Source organism: Charadrius vociferus, unplaced genomic scaffold, assembly GCF_000708025.1.
Source record: "Charadrius vociferus isolate BGI_N301 unplaced genomic scaffold, ASM70802v2 scaffold67, whole genome shotgun sequence".
NCBI lineage: Eukaryota > Metazoa > Chordata > Aves > Charadriiformes > Charadriidae > Charadrius > Charadrius vociferus.
This window is the reverse complement of record NW_009649485.1, coordinates 1189223-1209163: the sequence shown is the minus strand read 5'-3', so window position 1 is coordinate 1209163 and position 19941 is coordinate 1189223. Positions and strand designations below refer to the sequence as shown.

Sequence of the window (19941 nt, the reverse complement as noted above, 5' to 3'; positions counted from 1 at the left end):
ATTAGAATATTTGTTAACTTTTTAAGATGCTTGCAGTGATGAAACATCACAGCAACTTGTCCCTGCTTTATGGAGACCCTCAGGCTTTGCACTGAGTTTCAGTTTGCCAGAGGCTATTTGTTCCCCCTGCGGAACCGCTGTCCATATCTTCTGGCTTAAAAAGCCTACTACTCTCTGCTACCTCCTTTGCCTCACATCTTTACTAATCATTTGACTTAAGGAGACAAAACATGAGACCAGGTTTCTATGATTTCCCTGGTGCATGACTCATACTTAATGTGGAGGCTATATTAATTACTGTGTGCTCAGCATTTAATGAGGTTGAGAAGAAGTAGTCTCCTCATTTCAGCTCTATGCAACACGCACTGAACCAACTACATGCAGTGAATATATTTCCAAAACACTAAAATCTGGATATGTCTTTTATAAATGGAGGCGAATCAGATATCGGTCGAGTTCCTTAAAACAGTATGGCAAAAGCTGAGAAATCTGGGCCATAGTCCTAATTCTTTCACAGGCTTTCTTTGTGCCCACTGACCAATCCGCTTGTGCTTTGTGTCTCCCGATTTCCTGTCTGTTTGTGGGGATAATAGTGGCTGGCGGAGGCCGGGCTCGATGTAGAACATTTCTACAGCTTGACACCACAGCATTATGGGAGGCCAAGACGAATTATCCTGATTTTTTATTTTTTTTTAATATAGGAAAAACCCTTTTTTGGGGGGTGATAAATTATGTATCTTTCAGTGCTGTGTGATGGCATTATGGTCTAACACTGCGACCTGTACTGCATCTTCTCTGTCCTTCATTAACGCCTTTCTCAAGGTGCCAGGTATTTAATAGCCTCTGTAGTTTAAATCAGTTCAGATCACATTTCAATCATTGCAAAATCACCTAGTTGTGGACAGGTGATGCCCTTAGTGCATCTTTCCGTAGACCCATGTGCAAAACCAAAGTTGCTAGGAAAGAAATTAAGCACGAGAAACAACTCACAAAACAGGTTTCTTGCTGATTCAATGGAATAAATGTTTGGATTTGGCTTGAGCCAAATGAAATTGCGCTATGAGCTGTGTAACAAGTAGGCAGCCTCAGCTTGGGCTCAGATCTGTCCGTTTAGCCAAGCCCTTGCTGTGTTCCCTGATAGACTCAACACAGTGCCTTCCATGCATTGAATTTCTCAGTGTTTTTCCTTCCTATGTGGTTTTTCTTCTGTTTTCCAAAGCATTTCTGGGCTGCACCCTGTCTCTAATAGTTATGTTACCTGTGTCCTAGTTACATGAGTTCTCATCTGGTGAACTGCTTTTTTCTGACCACACTAGAAAGCAGTCTATTGGAGATCGGTAGAAATTACTTTCCTGCAAGATACTGTTGCCATCACTTGAAGAATCTCTATGCTCACTGCTGAGAATGACTCAAAATATGCGATAGTAAAATGTAACCTTTGGGACAATACCAGAAACCTCTCTAATGGATTTTGATTGAATTTATTCTGTAAGTTCTGTGTGGCCAAAAATAAGTTCTGGGGTTTTTTTGTCTTTGAGGTATTAAAGAGTGTTCTGGCATTTATGGCCACTTATTGTGTAAATAATAAAAGGATTTCAGGATAAAAGAAGAAATGGTCTAAAGAATCCAGGCGTGAATCTCTCAAACTAATTTGTAAAATCTTAAGAGTTAAAGCAGTGTTTGCCAACATCGTGTGAGTGAAGCAAGCTCAGTAACATTGAGATAATAAGAAAAATTAGTGACTGGAAAGGGGTTGTGAACAATGAGTGAATGTGATTAACCAGTAGCATTAAGCACTGTCTGTGGTACGGTTCATGTGAAGTCCCATTGAAATCAGTGAGTCTCCCTGATGAAGAACAAAACTCAGCACTGCCTCTTTACAGTTTTTGCTACAATTTCTCATGCAAGTTTAGCCCATTAGAGAACACCTCTTCTGGTCCACTCTCTTTAACTTTGTGTTCAATAACCATCAGTGCAGCTTTCTAAGTAATATTGAAAAGCAGAGTTAGGAGAACATGGTGTATTAGGTGACTGGACTAATTCTGTATTTCTTGTATTGCTCTGAAAAATTAAAGGTACGCTGTGAGAGAAGATGAATGGGTTGTTGTCCTCTATTGTGTCGTAGCCCCACGTACAGTCTAAAAACAAAGGCACACAAACCATTAGTGACTGGGAATGGATCAGAGAACTAAAACTCCAATTTCTTGGAGAGAATAAAATAACAAGCCCATACACGCTGCAGGCAGGCATGCTGGTGAAGATGGGAAAGTGAAGCTCTGCAGTAACAGAAGGTTGTGCATAATGTGTTGTTCCCAAGAAAAACTTCTCTGCATTCTTTGCCAATGGCATCCTGGGCTGCATAGGGAAGAGTGTGTCCAGTAGGTTGAGGGAGGTCATTCTCCCCCTCTACTCGGCACTGGTGAGGCCACAACTGGAATACTGTGTCCAGTTTTGGGCTCCCCAGTTCAAGAGGGACAGGGAACTGCTGGAGAGAGTCCAGCGAAGGGCAACCAAGATGATTGAGGAAAGGGTGGGTTGAAGGAGGATGGAGCCACACTCTTCTCGGTGGTTCCCAGTGACAGGACGAGGGGCAATGGGTGCAAGTTGGAACATAGGAAGTTCCGTTCCAACACACAGAAAAACTTCTTTACAGTTCGGGTGACAGAACAGCGGCACAGGCTGCCCAGGGAGGGGGTGGAGTCCCCTTCTCTGGAGATTTTCAAAACCTGCCTGGATGCAGTCCTGAGTGATGTGCTCTGGGCAGTCCTGCTTTAGCAGGGGAGTTGGACTAGATGATCTCTAGATGTCCCTTCCAACTCTGAAAATTCTGTGATTCTGTGATTCTTATAAAGTAGAGTTGCACAAGAGACCACACCTGGAATATTGCGTCCAGCTCTGGAGCAGAGGAGGCGGTGAAGATGCTCCAAGGGCTGGAGCACCTCTGCTGGGAGGACAGGCTGAGAGTTGGGGTTGTTCAGCCTGGAGAGGAGAAGGCTCCAGGGAGACCTTAGAGCCCCTTCCAGTATCTGAAGGGGCCTACAAGAAGGCTGGAGAGGGACTTTTTACAAGGGCATGTATTGACAGGATGAGGGGGAATGGCTTCAAACTGGAAGAGGGGAGATTTAGATTAGATATCAGGAAGAAATTTTTCACTCTGAGGGTGGTGAGCCCCTGGCCCAGGTTACCCAGAGAAGCTGTGGCTGCCCCATCCCTGGAGGGGTTCAAGGCCAGGTTGGACGGGGCTTGGAGCAACCTGGGCTGGTGGGAGGTGTCCCTGACCAGGGCAGGGGATTGGGACTGGATGATCTTTAAGGTTCCTTCCAACCTAAACCATTCTATGATTCTGTGAAGGTTTTCTGTGCTGGTGGTGATGGGCTTGTGATGTACTGCTAGTGAATTGTTTGTGTCAGCAACCACAAAATCAGTTGTGGATCTGGTATGATATACACAACATGAATTTTGGGGGTATAGGGAAAGGGTTCAAGCTAGCACAGGAAACACGAAAACTAGGGTTAAGTTATCTGTGCTAAGACAGTTTGGCTATGTGTTAATAATCAGAGGTAAGTGGTGCAATTTTGATACCATCCTTTTTACCTCATCTTTGGTTTTTTGTACACCCACAATCCTGGAAACTTTTCTCTAAGGTAAATATAATCTCATCCTCTCCCAGAGATATCAGTCCTTTTACAAAGCAGGCATCTTTCCTAACAAGAGTGTGATGCAGTGACTTTGCTAACAAAACAAGATCAAGGTAATGAACTCTGTGAACCTGAGAGCACCAGTAGTAAATATAGTGTGCTACACTTAGAAGTGTGATTTCTCTGGGCCTTGCTTCTGACCTCCCAATTGCAAATTGCATGGTACGTGCTATTGATGAATCTATGAATATGTAATAACAACAAAATGGAAAAATCAGTAATTTCATAAAACTCCAAAGCATCAAAAGAAGCCTTTAGGGGGGTTACAGCATCATCTCTGATATCACAAAGTTCTGATACCCTTCTTCAAACACCTCGAGTCCTTTAGACCCAACTACATCTCTTCATCATTTGGACTTAATCATAGGTTATTAATTGCTTGTTTTCAGAGGAAGGATTCCCTTAATTTGTGTTGCAGGTTAAAATCCCACCTTTGAGGAAATATTGGTATGATTTTTCACCAGAAGAACATGAGTTGGGTTAGCAAATTAGGTCACTTGCCGTGGTGACAACTATCTGAGATAACCATGAATTAAGGGAGAGTGTTTTGGAACCTGCATGAGCTTCATCATCTGAAGTTCTGCTGTGAGATAAAATTCCTGTACTTGGTTCAATTTTGGACAGTTTTTGGAACATTCAGGCCTGACTTGGACTGTACCCCTATCGGGTGACAGCAACAGTATCAGTCAGATTTGGCCAGCCCTGTCTAGGCCTCTGCAGTGTAGTCCTACCAACAGCAGGGTTGGAGAGCTTCTTCTTCTGTTGGTGTCTTGGGGTTACAAATTGGGGACATTATTAGTTAATACGCTCATTTTGGACATTCACAGTGTGTATTTCCTAATATTATAATGATAACATTTTTACATAAAATGTTGTCAGAGGTACTTATGCTGAATCTTAATTTGAATATGCGCACCCTGACTGCAGTCTGCAATGTTTCTGTATTTTCATTTTTTCTATATTCTGATTTTTAAGTGTGGTCAGTTAAAAACAGTTTTGTAATCCACAAGATAGTTCATGAAGAGCCTTCTGTAATATGGTATGCGTCCATTATTTTCCTTTTCTAAGTAACTATGTACCCTTCCAATAACTTTACTGAATGAACCACTTAAGAGTACATTTTAAGGATGTTTTCAGTCTAATTATCACTGCTGAAAGACATATCTCCATTAGGTTTGTGCATACATGGCAAAGAAAACTTAATCATTGACTGATTCGTGTTTTATGTAGGTACTTCGAGTATTCAAGCTACTTGTATTCAGGATAGCTGTCCTTTTGAAAAGGTCGAGAGGTGAAATCCTAAGAACGTGCTTAGGAATCCCGAGGCAGAACTGCTTCATTTCCATGAATCATGGTTCTGCTATCAAATAAGGAGGCGAGATTTCATAAATAATAGCTTCCCAACTCACAATGCTTGTTCTCTTACGCTTCCTCCTCCTCTTACTCTTCCTGCTTCTTGAATGTATGTTTTCTTTAAACGCCTCAGCTAGGTTATTAATGTGGACAGCAATCGAGCGCTTCCCTTGGTTGGTAGAGATGAAAAGATGTATTTTCTGTTGAGAGCTGTATTGTTCTGCAGTTGTGTGCATTTCACTCCCATTGTGGGGTTCTTCAACAAGTGAAAACAGAGCTCTTCTATCCCTGAGGACAAAGAACAAACTGTTGTCGAGGGAGGAATATCCACAAAATCGTAAATCTTTTTCCTTCTCCTGTTTATTCTTCATGCCATTCAAGCCCGTTTAGAGAATGACCAATTTACTCCAGGTTCATGGCAGATTCTGATGGGCCAGATTTCTCCTATCTAAAATGATGCAGCCAAATTTCCAAATACTTTCTAGTTGAATGCAGCATTTGCTTTCCCTTGCTCTTTAATTCATACTTCCCAAACTGATACTACAGTTGTCAGACAAATCGACATTTTCTCCAATTATTGCAACATTGTAAAATATAGGGAAAATGTGTACCAAATTCGTTTCTTTGCGCATCCAGTTCTTTATTATTGTGAGTAAAACTGTTTAAAGATATTTGTCCTTCAATATTTAATCTGCTAGCTGTACATTGCACATCACTGCATACTGAAATATACAGGAAGCAGGAGTTTTACAGGTTACTTTCCTATGGTAAAAACATGCTGCAAAGTAATAATTTGTAAAGTAACTCTAATCAGTGAAGAAAACACACTTTTGGCTATGATATGGTATCCACTAAGTAAAAAACCAATACAAACTTGAAGGGGGGAGGGAGATTCCAAAATTAAATGTTAGATCTGAATTATTTAGTCATATTGTAGTGTTGTAATTAACATCCATACTGTATGTACTTCATTACACTTTATGTCTTATCAATTCGTGATGTGTGGAATTTAGAGGAACTAAAAGCAGTGACTCAATTACCGCCAAAAAATTGCTTTTATATTACTTTATATTGACAAGTCATAAGTTTGAAAGTAAATTATGTTAATCGGTTTACTTTGATATCTCATGCTGGTGTCTGAATTGCATAAAAATTCTATTTTGTGTGAAGTGGCAGGGCTGCAAGGACACTGTATATTTAGTCCTAATTATACATTGCTAGGATCAGGTACTGCACGGACTTGTGTTCTCACAGAAATGACATATATACAAGAAATGAGTTAAAAAATACCCTGCCACATTCAGACAGGTTCTAAAAGGTTAGGTTGTTATGGCAAAACTTTACAACATCTTTTGTGATGCTTCTGTTTACTTTCTCAGACAACTTTCTCTGTTTTCACAGTCTTAGAAGGGGGGAGTTTTGCCTCTGAGAGATCAGTGGACACCAGGTAGATCTGTATCATCTACTCCTTGCAACACTTGCTGTTATCAGCTGGCACCAGTGAAAGGCACAGCGTGCTGGGTGGTGGTTCGGTTCCTTTACTGGTGCCCCTCTTAGCCTCATTAACAGCATGAGATCCTGTAGGCTGGACGAGGGGAAGAATCTGGTCTCTCCCAGACAGAACATGCAATATCATCACTAGTGCTGGGCCGTGTTTCTTACCCAATGCAAAACAACATAAAAATTAGATTTTTTTTTTTTATCGGTCACAAATGAGTCAAGCAGGAGGAACAGAAGGATTCTAAAACCAGAGAAATATTTACCACTCAACTATCTGAAGCAGTTAGTAGGGATAAAAAGGAAATGCTGTAAAGGGAATGCAATATGCTTAGCTGGGCTCTGAAAAACAAGCGAGCAGCCTTTAAATTTGCCTAGATGTTTTTCTGGATTTTTGATCTCTCTGGCCTTTTGGGGGGAAAGAATAATGTAAATGCCAAAAAGAGCTGGACAAAAAGTAAGCTTTGTATCCTATCTATGAGAATCAGACGATGTGTGTCATGATAGTTTTTACAGTCATAGTCTACAGTCTTCCACTGATTAAAATCAAATTTGACAGTAACACAATATAGAGGTTTAACTGACAGCACACACAGCACATTTGCTAGTCATAACGCCACAGTTTAATGACTGACGCATGTGGGAAGCTAATTCGGATTTTTTTTTTCTTGAATGGGATAAATGAGCATCCAGTTAATACCAATCATGAATTCAAGCCATGTGACAAAATTGATGCTACATACCCTGTTCTTGTTTTGCATATTCTGCAAATTGAGCTGCAGGAAAAGCGCCAGTTTGTACACACATCCGGAGAGAAAGTTCATTCTGCTTTCTGACATATCCACCAATTGCAGCTGTATGTATCCAGCTTGCTGCTGTTGTGTCCACAAACTAATTACCCTTTCTCTGTTAAATAGCCTAAGAATTACAAATTGTATGCCTGTTTTGAGAAAAAGTACAGGTTGAACAAGCAGACGTAGTATAAATAAAATATTTATATAAAAATAGTCTCTTACAAAATATACTCTCTTATCCTATGGTTGATTTTTCCAAAAGATGGAAGTTTGTCTGGATTTTCTTATCTTTAGGCATATTCCAAACAGGATTTTATTAATGCTTCTTTCTTTAATTGAAGAAAAAAAAAAAAAAACTGGTAAAGATTTGCAACCCCTACCGCTTGACTTTTGTTCCAGACAACTAGCAGCAAACAGGAAAAAAAAAACAAAAACAAAACCAAAACAAAACCAAAAACAAAAAAAACCCCAAAACCAACAGTGTGTGTTTGTGTATGTACATATATATAAAGATGCCAGCTTTTGTACTTAAACGTCTAGTACTGTAGAACGTATCCTGCAAGTCCAACTAATAGAAATATCCTAGTTGAGAATAATATATACAGCTCCAGTTTTTCCTTGCTCTTTCTACAAAATTATTCCACAAAGAAAGCCAGCTATGTACTTTAATTGCAGAATAGTTCCAAAAATGTTGGTAGAGTTCTTTTTAATTAAATAAATTAATATTAGTTTTATCTGAATAAATTGTTAAATATTGCTATTATTATGCCCAAGTGTCCCAAATCCCTGTGCTAAAATCTGCAGCACACACACACACACAAAATAGGCAGATAAAGCAGTGTCTACAGAAAACTTCAACAGTTCTATGCTCTGTAGTGAACGGTATGAAGTGGAAAGATGGGCGAGACCAGCGGAAGCTTTTCGCAAGTGTAGAAGCCTGAATCTGTGTCATCCGCACGCTCCCGGAGGCACTGTCCATCCCCTCCTGCACAAAGCCCTTGGGTGAGGATTTCTCCCCTCCCTCTCCCTGCTCCTTATACACTGAAGGTTTTGACCATCCTTTTTCCAAATCAAGAGTTAGTTGCCACGCTCGGAGATCTTTCTCTGGCGGGTGGCTCTTCACGAGGCAGTCAATGCTTCTTGCTTTAGAGGCGCAGATTAGCCACGATGATCTTTCTCTCTCTTGTTTTGTGTGTCAGGTGGCTCGGGGTGGGGTTTGTTTGTTTTCGTTTCTTGGCTGACTTTCATAAGAGTCTGAAATGTGTATCCACATAAGCAATGAAACATGAGAAGAAAAGAGAGGGCTCCATTCATCCGCATTTCTTCTGGGAGAGCAGGTCTTTCCTACAGTCTTGTGTAGGTATGTTGAGTGCATGTGCAAATGTATTCCTGGCCGGGGACACGTCAGCCCGCCCGGCCAGGTACTCACTTACAGGTATATACTTCTGTTCTTTCACTGCACGTGTTGCATTTAACATAGCAGCACCAATGAAATTTGCAGTTGCACTGCCACACTCTTGAGTACTGGTGGGTGTTGTAACCTCGACCACAGCACATCAGGTCGCAGCCATTGGACTGCTGGGCCGTCTTGTTGCACATCCTTCCCTGCGTTCCCACACTGCCTGTCACAGGGTCTTCTTCACAATAATTGGGAGATTTTTCTATGTACACTAAATCTGTATCCATGGGTTTGCGATAAGAAAGTGGCTTCTTTATTTTGAGGAAGGTTGGACGCTTGTTACGACTTGCTCTCACTGGTTCGACTTGAACGGCTTCGTTGTATTTGTCCTTAAGGATGTAGCCCAGCTCCCGGAATTTAGGCAGGGTTGTCCAGCACGTTTTAGTGGTACAGGATCCCGAGACCCCATGGCACTTGCACTCTAACTTCATGTTCTCTTCCAGAATCTGTATTTGGAAGAACAAAGAATGATGCATTAATATAAGATAGTCTTTTCAAAAAAACACATTATTTGATGCACATTTATTTGATGCACATTGAACTACAGTTTGCTCTCCGGCGTGAGGTGCCGCCAGACATAAGCCACGGTCCCACCAAAGCTGTGGGCTTTGCTTGCCTGGTGACACTGTGGTCCCAGGTAGCAAATGCTCACCAGTGTCAACCGAGTCCTGTCTGCAAAGCTGATGCCCCATTTGCACTTCGAGTTAAGCAGGGAAGATAACTTTGCCTAATTTCACAGCCCATGGACCAAAGGGAAAACGGGACCCTCCTCAACCACAGCTTTTCTTCACTTTCATTTGTGATATGCTCATACAGTGCTTCGGATTTGTCTGTTGTTTCAGTTTTTGGCATATGGCAGTGAAATTAGGAACTGGCAGAAAAATCACACCTTTACATGAAATGCCACATGCAGAAGGCTTTGAAAGTTCAGCAATAGGCACTGGACCTCAATTTTTGTAAACAGTTTCAAAAATGAACTGCATTTCAAGTCTTGCACCTGCAAATGGCATAAGCTGGTGCAAGATGAGAACAAGCAGACAAACTCTATCAATGCAACCTCCTGTTGGTCTCACCTGTTGTAACTGTTGCAAGTTAATGCTCCAATTTGGAAATCTAAGTATTATTTTAATTTACCATAGTATTAAGTTCTTTGCGCTTCCTGGAGGGTTTGAAGTGTTTCACTTCCTCTCATGTGGATAACGGAGCATACAAAATGCTCCAGCTGCTTTGCCAGAAAACCAGGTCTGTCTTCGAGCATAAAGAGTCTGAGTAAAAATGAGAAATTGATTTCATGTTTTGTCATCGCTTCTTGTTAAAAATTTTCTACCTCCTTAATACTGTAAAAGTGTCTCAAACACCTCGACATCATGGCTTGTTCCACCCTGTCTCATCTTCTCTTCGTTGTAGGGGTCTGTCATGCTTATGCCTGAGTTGTCACTGCTTTCCTTTTGAAGGTAACAAGCTGCTTCTTCCCTTCAACCTTCACATCCCTTGACACTTTATCCTTATGTCTTCTCCCTCCTGCTGTTTGTTTACCAACCCAGTCTTTGCCAAGTAGAACTGGAGACCTGCTCTCTGTCCTGAGCCCTATAGTGGACCTCACTTACCAGCTACATTGGGTTAAGGCTTGAAAACATACCTAATTCCAGCAATTAATTTCCCTCTGGTCTTTGCTTGAAAGAGAACAGAATAATGTTGATGATTAAGTTCTGCCTAACCCGGCAGATACCAGCAGGGGAAAGCCCAGCCAGAGGGATTATCTGGGTTCAGGGAGTGGCCACATAATTTTTCCCCTGAGAAACCCTGGCTAATCCGTGCAGCTCCAAACCTGGGCAGCCTAGAAGGCTGGAGGGAGGTCAGTGATATGGAAATTTGAATTAACCCTTTGCTATAACCTCCGCCCCCCTTTCAGTTTTGGATGTTTGGAAAACTTCCCCTGCAGACACCCTCACCGGCTGCTGCTGGAAAGGGCAGCCTGCACTGAAGGAGCCCAGTCCAGCTCGAAGGCTGGACACGTGTATTGGGACTTCAAGTCTAAAATCTCAGCATGAGCTGGGGGTGGCAAGGAGAAAGAGCACATCTAAAATTGTGCAGCCAGCAGAAAAATAGTGCACGAACACTAGCGAACGTAGCTCCGTCCTGTTCCTGGCAGAAATTTAAAGCCTGCACGTAGTAGCTTATTATGCTCATAGCTTTTGGTCTTGGGATTGTTCCCGTGTCACCAGGGTGCAGTAATTGCTATTGCCCAACCTTAGGATAGTTTGTAGCTGCATTTTTACTCATTTTTCTTCTTCTGCCCCTTTTCAATGACGGTAGGGATTTCAAAGGCATTAAAATAGCTTTTCTTTAATTATATTTTAGTCTATGAGTGAAGTGTCAGCACATGTGGTCTGAAAACAGGATTAAAACCCCTAGAAAGTATAGGTCCAAATTTTGACAGATGTGAACTCAGCATATATTAGGTCACGTTTTGTGCTACGGTTTTTGAATTAGATTTTCATGCAAACTATCTAATGACTGCCCTAAAACTCAGATGGGAGAAACTTCTAAATTCAGATCTACATCTTAACTTGCAGTTCTGCCCAAGCTTTGGCTTACGTTTTGCATTATCTTGTTATCTTGAGTTTCTCTCTCAGCCACTGCATACTTCTTTTATTGCTCACTCATTCATAAGGTAGTATGCTTAGAAGATAGATGAGGAGATGGAAAAGGAGTTATAGCACAGAACCGGAAAAATAACATAAATTCTTTTAGCCTCATTTGTACCTTTTTTAAAATCTCTCTTTTTTTAATTTGAAACTAGCCAGGGATACATTGCTCAGCCCTAATTCAATCACTGCTCTTGTTCAAGCGTCTGGCCTTGTATCCCAGTACAATGTTCAAACTTGCAACAAAATATTTCTAACTCGCCTCCCATCAGGATCCGCCAAATTGACTCGAAGCATTTATACAAAATACATCATGGCTTAGTGTCATCTATCCAGGTAGGGCTCTTTTCCCGAAGTGTAGTTAAATAGCCTAAATTGCTCTTTGGTTTATTTCATTAGCATCCCATTTGCAGCCAGCAATCTCTGAGGGACTGAGTAGTTTCACTGGAAAGAGCTGAGCAAGTGGCTGGAGCAGTTCAGCAGCCGGGTGGCCTCGTGTCATGTGTTGGTCTCCTGCTCTGGGTGACACGATGCCAACCAGAACGAGCTTCTGGATTTCTGGTCTCAGCTAAGGCTGGGCATGAGCAGTTAGGGTAAAACAGTCTGGTTTTGTCTGAACATGAGAAGTTTGAGCAATATTAGTTGAGACCAAGTATTGGGGTCCTTCTTAGACAACCAGAAATGCTCAGAGGGGAACAGGAGAAGGTAGAGGGATGAGGGATGATGTCCTTTAATGCTATGCCACATTTATTGTTCTCATTTTTTTCGCAGATAGCACTTCCTGAGATTTACTGGCTAACCCTCCCTTTTCTCTTCACATTTGTTGGGGGTGCGTCTCCCATACACTCTGCTAAAATTGCTCCAATGCATCTGCCTAATTTGGGTCCACTGTGCTCTGCAAGTGAACTTTCCCTTCCCGTTCTGCCCTTCCTAGCCCAGCCTCTCTGCCTCTCACTCACAAACCCTTTTGTTGGTTCTGTTCTTGTATACGTACCCTCCTCACTGGTGCTGTCTTTCAATGTGGTGTTTTGCAAATTCAGCCAGAGATGAATTGACTCTATAGCTTTTAGAAAATAGGCTACGTGTAACTTGAACTGTCTATCCTCAGCAAAAGCAAAAGCCTGCAATGGTGATTTGATAGTTTTATTGTGCTGTGGTATCAGGTGCTGGGCCTATTTGTTTTGCATTAAAATATGTGGACAGTGGTATTTTAATACCGTTACATTATTCTAGTAGCCTCTGACAAATCAGTGCCTTTATAAATTCAAGACGAGAATTGAAAAGAGAAGGAAGAAAATAAAACGGGGGATTCTCTGGGTAGGGACAGGAGTCCTCGGCCTTTCCCTTGGTTTCTGTGAGCCAAAAGAAGCGCTCTACCCCTTAAAAACTTGCTCTGTGTTATAAAGAGAAAGCGTTCTTCACCTTTCAAGATCAGGATTTGTTTCTTTGAAGGTATTAGCCAGCAGCTCACACTTTTTACATTAGATTAAAACTGTATATGTTATAGACTGACTTTTCCTAAAACGTAAGAGCCTGAAGGGCACAAAATTTAAATCCTAGATCCTCTGTTTCTTACCAAATGACCATATCCAGCTCCGTCAGTCATGAAAAGTAAATCTGTATGCACCAGTGAATGCTCTGAACTGGATTAAATGCGAACAAAGAGCTGGAGTTCTTTTAGCTTTGTCCACTTTTTCTTTGAGCTCCTACAGTAAATTGTCAGTACTTGTTTTTCTCTCTCTCTCTCCCCCTTGCCATTAGCCTCTGGGAAATAGTTTGTGTGAAGAGAACTTGCGCTGGCTCTCTCTATTGATGTTATCTTCAGATATAGTACCTTTGGGCACTGCCATAAGGAACTTAACATGTTTTATCTTTGCCTTAAGTTTTGCAGAGAATGCGTAGGGTGCGTCATGTGAGGGTAGCAAGCTGTAGCTCTGGAGAAGCCTGCAGGTTCTCCCTACCTGGCTGGGACCAGCACTGTGGTCCTACAGCAGGCAGGGCTGGGTAGTGGTACCCCATCTGAGCCACCAGTCCTGGTTTCCCGTGAAACCAGCAGAACATGCTGGCTGGCGCGACACGGTGCTGGAGTGGCATTTGCTCATGATTGCTGCCACTGGTGCCCTGCAGTCGCGTTGGAGGTGTGCACCCGGGTGGTGGGACGGGTGCTGCGGGTGCTGGGATGAGGTTGTTACATGGCTGGCGTGCTCAGAAACACTGGCCACCCTCGTGCAGTGTTTTTTCTCAGCTCAGTGTCTCTGTTACCCGAGTACGTCGGTGGTCTGTACCTGCACGGGTTTCCAGCACCTAAATCCAGCTAACTTTCCAAATGCATCTGCCAGGGCAGTCTGGGACCCCACATGGCCACTCACGTGGGGTCAGGTACTGCGCAGCCCTGGGTTTGGGCACCAGAACACTAAAGCGCTCAATGCCAAAGCCGTCCTGAAGGACTTACAGTGTGAAATACAGTGACCGTCGCACCTCCTGTGCATTCTCCTTTGCCAACAGGATTTCCCATAGAAACTAAATCCTGCCTCCCAGTTTGCCAGTACCATAACGCCTGAGGCCAGGGACCCTTCACTGCACCATCTGAGTTATTTACTCAGACTCCAGTCTACCTGTGAAGCAGATGTAATTAGTGAGACAACAGACACTGATTCCTATCCCACCAAGGCCATAATCTTTCCTAATTTTGTCTGACATCAGATCATCTGGGTCAGGAAATACCTGTCTCCTACAAGTGCCTGCACACATACCTTTGCTATAGGTCAAAGGAAACACAACTATTGGCAAAACAAAAGTGAATTTTTCACTCCGGAGAAGAACATAGCAGGGCTTGGAGAGTGGTCACAACATTTCTGTGGGCTGGAGAGGCCAATGGACAGATGCAAACCTGCCCCTTTCAGCTTGCAGCAGATGACAATTTATGATTTATATTAATTTCAGAAGCAATTGTAGCTATAAGATGAAGCTCCTCAAACTTCAGGAATGATGTTAGAGATACGGTTTTTGCTTTTGAAGAAGGATTCATTGAGAAAAAACATTGTCTTAAGCTAATAATGACATAAGGACAAGAGGTAACGCGCACAAGCTTGAACATAGGAAGTTCCATCTTAACATGAGGAGGAACTTCTTTACTTTGAGGGTAGTAGAGCACTGGCACAGGCTGCCCAGAGAGGTGGGGGAGTCTCCCACTCTGGAGACATTCAAAACCTGCCTGGGCGCCGTCCTGTGCAACTGCTGTAGGTGACCCTGCTCTGACGGGGGGGTTGGACTGGATGATCTCCAGAGGTCCCTTCCAACCCTCACCATTCTGTGATTCTGTGATTCTGTAATAAAGTCATATTTAGTCTTTCAACAAATCGACGTATTTGAGAACTAAATCATATCTTGTGCAAGTGGCAGTGAGGTCTGGAGTGAGACTGGGCATTGGAAAGGGCAGTGGATGTATATGTAAGATTGATTTGACAAGCAGTAAAAGGACTATGTCTAACTAAAATGACTAGGAAGTTACTCTGCCACTTGTTTTAGTCAAGTGTGACAGTAATCTCAGAAAGATGCTACTGTTTAAGTAACTAGTAGGGCTGTCTTAATATCAGAGCCCTGAAACTTGGAGAGTAGAAATAATACATGGTGCTTTTTCACTGGAAAACAAAAATGAGCATGAGAGAGCATAAAAGAAGAAACTCTGCTGTTAAAGACAAACCCGATAAAATCTTTAAGAACTGTGAGAAACAGCATAATAAAAAAGTACCCAAAAGCAAGGTAAAAGTTAGCAAAGGCATATTTAAACAGAAAAAATTATTTCCCATCATTGGATGTTCGCTAACTGTATTCATAGAGCTGTTATAAAATGTGTCCTGAAGAAATATAACATATTTTGCCTTGATATCCTATGGCAAACTAACTGTGGATGAGTTTGGTACCGATTGTGTCCCATATGAACAGTGACTCATTCCAGCCAGTCTTTCATATTTCAGTTCAACATATTTTGAAGACCTTATTAAGCATAGCCAAAAGATTTTTTTTGCTCATGTTTTTGATTAGCAAATCTGTGCGAAAGAATAATATCTGAAGTCAGTATCAAACAAATTCGATACACTGGACACTGTGCGCCATGACTATCCCAGAAACACTGCTACCCCTGGCGGGTTGAATCATTTTCTTATGACAAGAAATGTTTTGTTTCAAATAAAAAATGGCTGGGAAATCACCACAGCATGTGACCTACATCAATCAACTCACCATTGCACTTTCCTCGGAATAGATGCCTAAAAGAAAATCAGGCGACATGCTGGTCTGAGGACTAATTATGAAGACAGCCAAGAGAATGCTGATAAATGACATAATGCTAGAAACATCACAGATGGGCGCTATTTCCCAATACCACCATCTACCTCCAATAATGGATATCTTATTTTAAAGAGCAGAAACACTTTTTCCAGATTCTAACTCATGATACACTTAAAAATGGAGACTACCGAAATTTTGCACGCTAATAAGTTTCACCTTTTGAGTACTATTTCTGACTTTTCTCTATGCCGCCACAAAGCAGGAGGTTCCTTATATTTCTTATATGCACTGTATAGAGTTTCATAATCATTTTTACACTTCCTGCCCTGGAATATTAGTTACTCTTTGCTTCAGCTTTATAAAAGAAGTTGACTATATGCAGCAATTATTTTCTAAATGCAGTTTCTATTTCCACAATACATCAAATGAGTTAAAAAAAAAAAAAAAAAAGTTTTGCAGAAGGGTCAGGGTACTCATGCAAAGTTTTTCTTGCATCTCCCTCCCCCTGGGTAAATTGTATTGTTGAAATTAGAGCACAGAAGACCTAGTACCCTTCACTCAGTGACTAGCACTGTGCAGCCGAGCAAATGAACACAGAAGTCTGAGAGCGAGGCAGTAAGAGCTGAGAGGAATGCAGCACAAAATATTTTCTCCTACATATTTTTCTTATGCTTCTGATAACCTTCATGACTTGCCATGTACTAAATCAATTTATCACCACTCCTGGGACCACAAAACAAAAGAGCAGTAGAAAATAAATGTCACAGGATGCTTTCATAATTGTTATTTTTGAAGAATAGTTGGACTTAGGATGAAAAGGACATCGCTGTTTTTGAAAAAAGAGATTTAACAAGACAGATTCTCACACAACTTACTAATGCGCTTCTCAAATTAAACCGTAAGGCACAGCCTTTGCCTTTTTTCAAACTGTAGGAACTGCTCTGTGAAATAAAACAAGCTGTCATAATACTTCAGCTTTGTGTCACTGAGGGGTCCTTCTAGGAGAACACCTTACATCCCGCCGTCGCTGCTCCAAGGCTAAACTTCTGCCAAAACCCTCTCAGTTTTGCAAAAGTAGCTATGAAAGTGGATTCCGTGTATGTGGCTCAGAGTCTGTATCTAGCTTGCTCATTCCTCAATATTTTTCTCTGACAGCTCTGCAAATCTAATCACGGGCCGTGAAAGTCAAATAAGGTTCTTAAGTTTTTATTTATCTTCATCAAGATACTGCTTGCAGAGATAGTGGGCATGATGTGGCAACACCTGATGTTAATAGCTCAACAAAATCTGATAGGGATTTGAGAGGAAAGATACACGCAGAAATCCACACTGCCACGTCAGACAGTCCCTCCTTGGAGCAGGTCTCATGCCAGGTATTCTCTTCTCCCTCCCCCCCTCCCTCTTCCATCATATCTGATAACAGCTGCCAGCTAGTCTGTGGGATTCCTTGCCCTTCTACATCTCTCATGAACACATTCCAGTTTTCCCCAGAGAGAAAGTACCTGCACCCTCGTCTCTCTCTGCCTCTGGTCATCAAAATGTAAATCGAAACCATTAATTCACAAGCTGAAACTGTGAGCTTCAGGTTGAGTTTCACATACTCTTAAGGGATGTGGTTGGTGACAAAGTTTTCTGTGTAATACCAAATACTAAACCTTCTTACCCACCCTTCCTTCTGTTGGCAGGAAGTCCTGGTAGAAACATTTTTTGCCAGTACAAATTACCAAACTAGTGCTTAGGTGAGTTTTATAATCAGGAAATAGACTGAAAGTAGTATGTTCCCGTTGTCTATTGGCAAACAGGCTGTGAGATGGGGGGGTCCTGGTGTGGGATGTCTTGTTTTCGGAGTTGCTAATGACAAAAGCGCGGTACTTAAAAGTTGGCTTGACAGTTTATGATGGGGTTACTGCTGTGACGGCTTCTCGGCACAGTTGTCTGCAAGACTGGTCTGACTTGTGTTTTCTTTTCATGGACTTTTCTATTTAGAAGTAAGGCAAATATTTTAATGGGAAAAAAATGGAAATAATTTTAAAAGATAGCTGACAATGTGTTTGATAAACTACTTGTTTTTAAAAAATAAGTCTTGGGAGTCCCATTATCACCTAGATTAGACTGGATCACTGCAGCGCCAAGTAAGTGTCATCATATAGGAAGTTTCAAGATCAGTCATTAAAAAGAACTTGGAAAAAATAGTTCTGAAAAAAAATCTTAAAAAAATTCTTTTAATGTGCTTTCATCCACTGTTTTTGGAATATAGCTGAATGGTCTTAAAGCCATTCAACACGTTATCTTATATTCTATATTTGTTTAAGTGAAAGTGTGATGTCCTAGCCCCTACTGAAATGGGATTGTGAGATTAAGGGAAAATTTATCTCAGATCGTTATTTGCTGCTGTCCAAGCAAAACTGACACCGTGGATATGATGGATTTTAGCTTGTGAAATACTGAATAGCCTTGTTGTCTGGTCTACCTGGGCACTTTGTCCAATGAAGCTAAAATAGACTGGAAAGGGGGATGGTGTTACCAAATTACAGATAGAGCTGTTGGTTGTATTATCTAGTTTACCTTCCTATCACTACATAAGTTTTCTACAGTACAGATCTTCCTCTCCAAAAAGATACTGGATAGCAAGTTCATGCCAGAAGTGAATAAAAGATGATGATCAAGGAGTTTTGAAAATGAAGAAACAACATGGTGTTCACTGACAATTCACTGAGACAATTTACAAAGAAAATGAGACAGCAATTTTTCTGGATTTGGACATGTTACCGACAGAACATTTGCTCTTAGATCTTATCTACCTCCCTTGCATTCTGGTCACAAATTAAAAATCACTCCAAAATACTGATACTTCTAAAACAGGCCTCTCTAAAATAGTGATCTATGTGGTATTTTGCCATGTATTAAGAAGATGAGGAATGTCCATTGTTAAAAACACTATTTTCCCTACTCCCTACTTCAGTCTAGGAGCTCGATCCTGCAGTCAGGGTATGGATCGGAGTAATGAAGTCAATGAAATCATAACTGAGTGATGTCTGCCGACCTAGACCTCTTCGAAGTCAATATAATTCTTCTAGAATCCTATGTCCAGTGTGTGTGGTTTTAATTTTGATCTCGGGACAGTGATCTTCAGCCATACTCTGGGCTTCTAAACGTCAATGCATCAAGCTGTCATTAAAATGTAGGATGGAATGGTTTCTTTTTTAAAAAGGAAGAAAGAAATTGCGCTTATAGCTTCTATTTTAGCATGCTATTTCTGAAGAAACTGGAAGTACTCCCAGATAAGAGGAACTAAAACTTACTTACGCTCCTCAGTTTAGAAACACAATGAGTTAAAGTCTTGGGGGTTATTGGGGCAGGGATGGCACTGCTGCCCATCACTTTGGGCTATGTCATGAACCCTGAGTCATTCTTCACATAAAAAAATCTAGGGAAAACAGGAAGTGACACAACTGGAATTCGTCCTCGTCACAGCTAATGTACACAGGGAGAGGAATGGTGCAGGGTTGACTCATTCCCACTAAATTTCATCTTCCGTGTAACTCTCCCCACCAGTAGCAAAGCGCTCAAAAGAAGCAGTGCTGGCATTGGACAGTAAAGAACTGGGAGCAACCAGGTAGAGTATTTTGACAAATGCTTAAGCTGTCGAGAGAAAAATTTCCACAGCGTGATAGAACCCAAAATAACGGTCTTACTTGTTCCAGACAACTCATCAGAAAACACCTCTTGTGCTAAACTAATAAAGCCAGGTACTGGCAGGAGTACTAGTTGCAAAATACTATCACTTCATATTGCTTCCAAACATTTTTAACCAATAGCCACACACAGTTAATTATAGGTTCATTTAGTTGCATACCAGACTATGAGAGTTAACCCTTAGGTACTTGGCAAATAACACTATGCAAGGCATGTTTCTCATGCTGAAAAACTTACATAATTTTTTGTTCTCCAAACCAGCAGTAAACAAAGCATGTTTTTCTTTCTATCAAGCTTTTCAGGTGATTTCAAGGTACTTCTACGCTAATTTTTCACTACTACCTTTATAAAAACACAGTATTTCTTAGCTTAACTTCTTCATTAACTCCTTTGGTCTAGAAAGAAGCATCAGGTATCTTTATGTTTGATTCACAGAGAGACATATTTATGCTTCAATCCTAATATCTAACATACTTTTCACAACTTGGTAAATTACACTGGAGGTG

At 41.4% G+C, this 19941-nt stretch overlaps 1 protein-coding gene across 1 annotated transcript in view; it reads right to left on the bottom strand.

The window, feature by feature from the left end:
* Positions 1–8644: 8644 nt before the first annotated feature.
* Positions 8645–19941, bottom strand: part of WNT7A (wingless-type MMTV integration site family, member 7A) — a 34448-nt gene continuing 23151 nt past the window's right edge. The window contains exon 3 of the mRNA XM_009889914.1: positions 8645–9247. Coding sequence (XP_009888216.1) covers positions 8768–9247 — 480 coding nt within the window. The 3' untranslated portion in view covers positions 8645–8767. The remainder of the gene's footprint in view (positions 9248–19941) is intronic.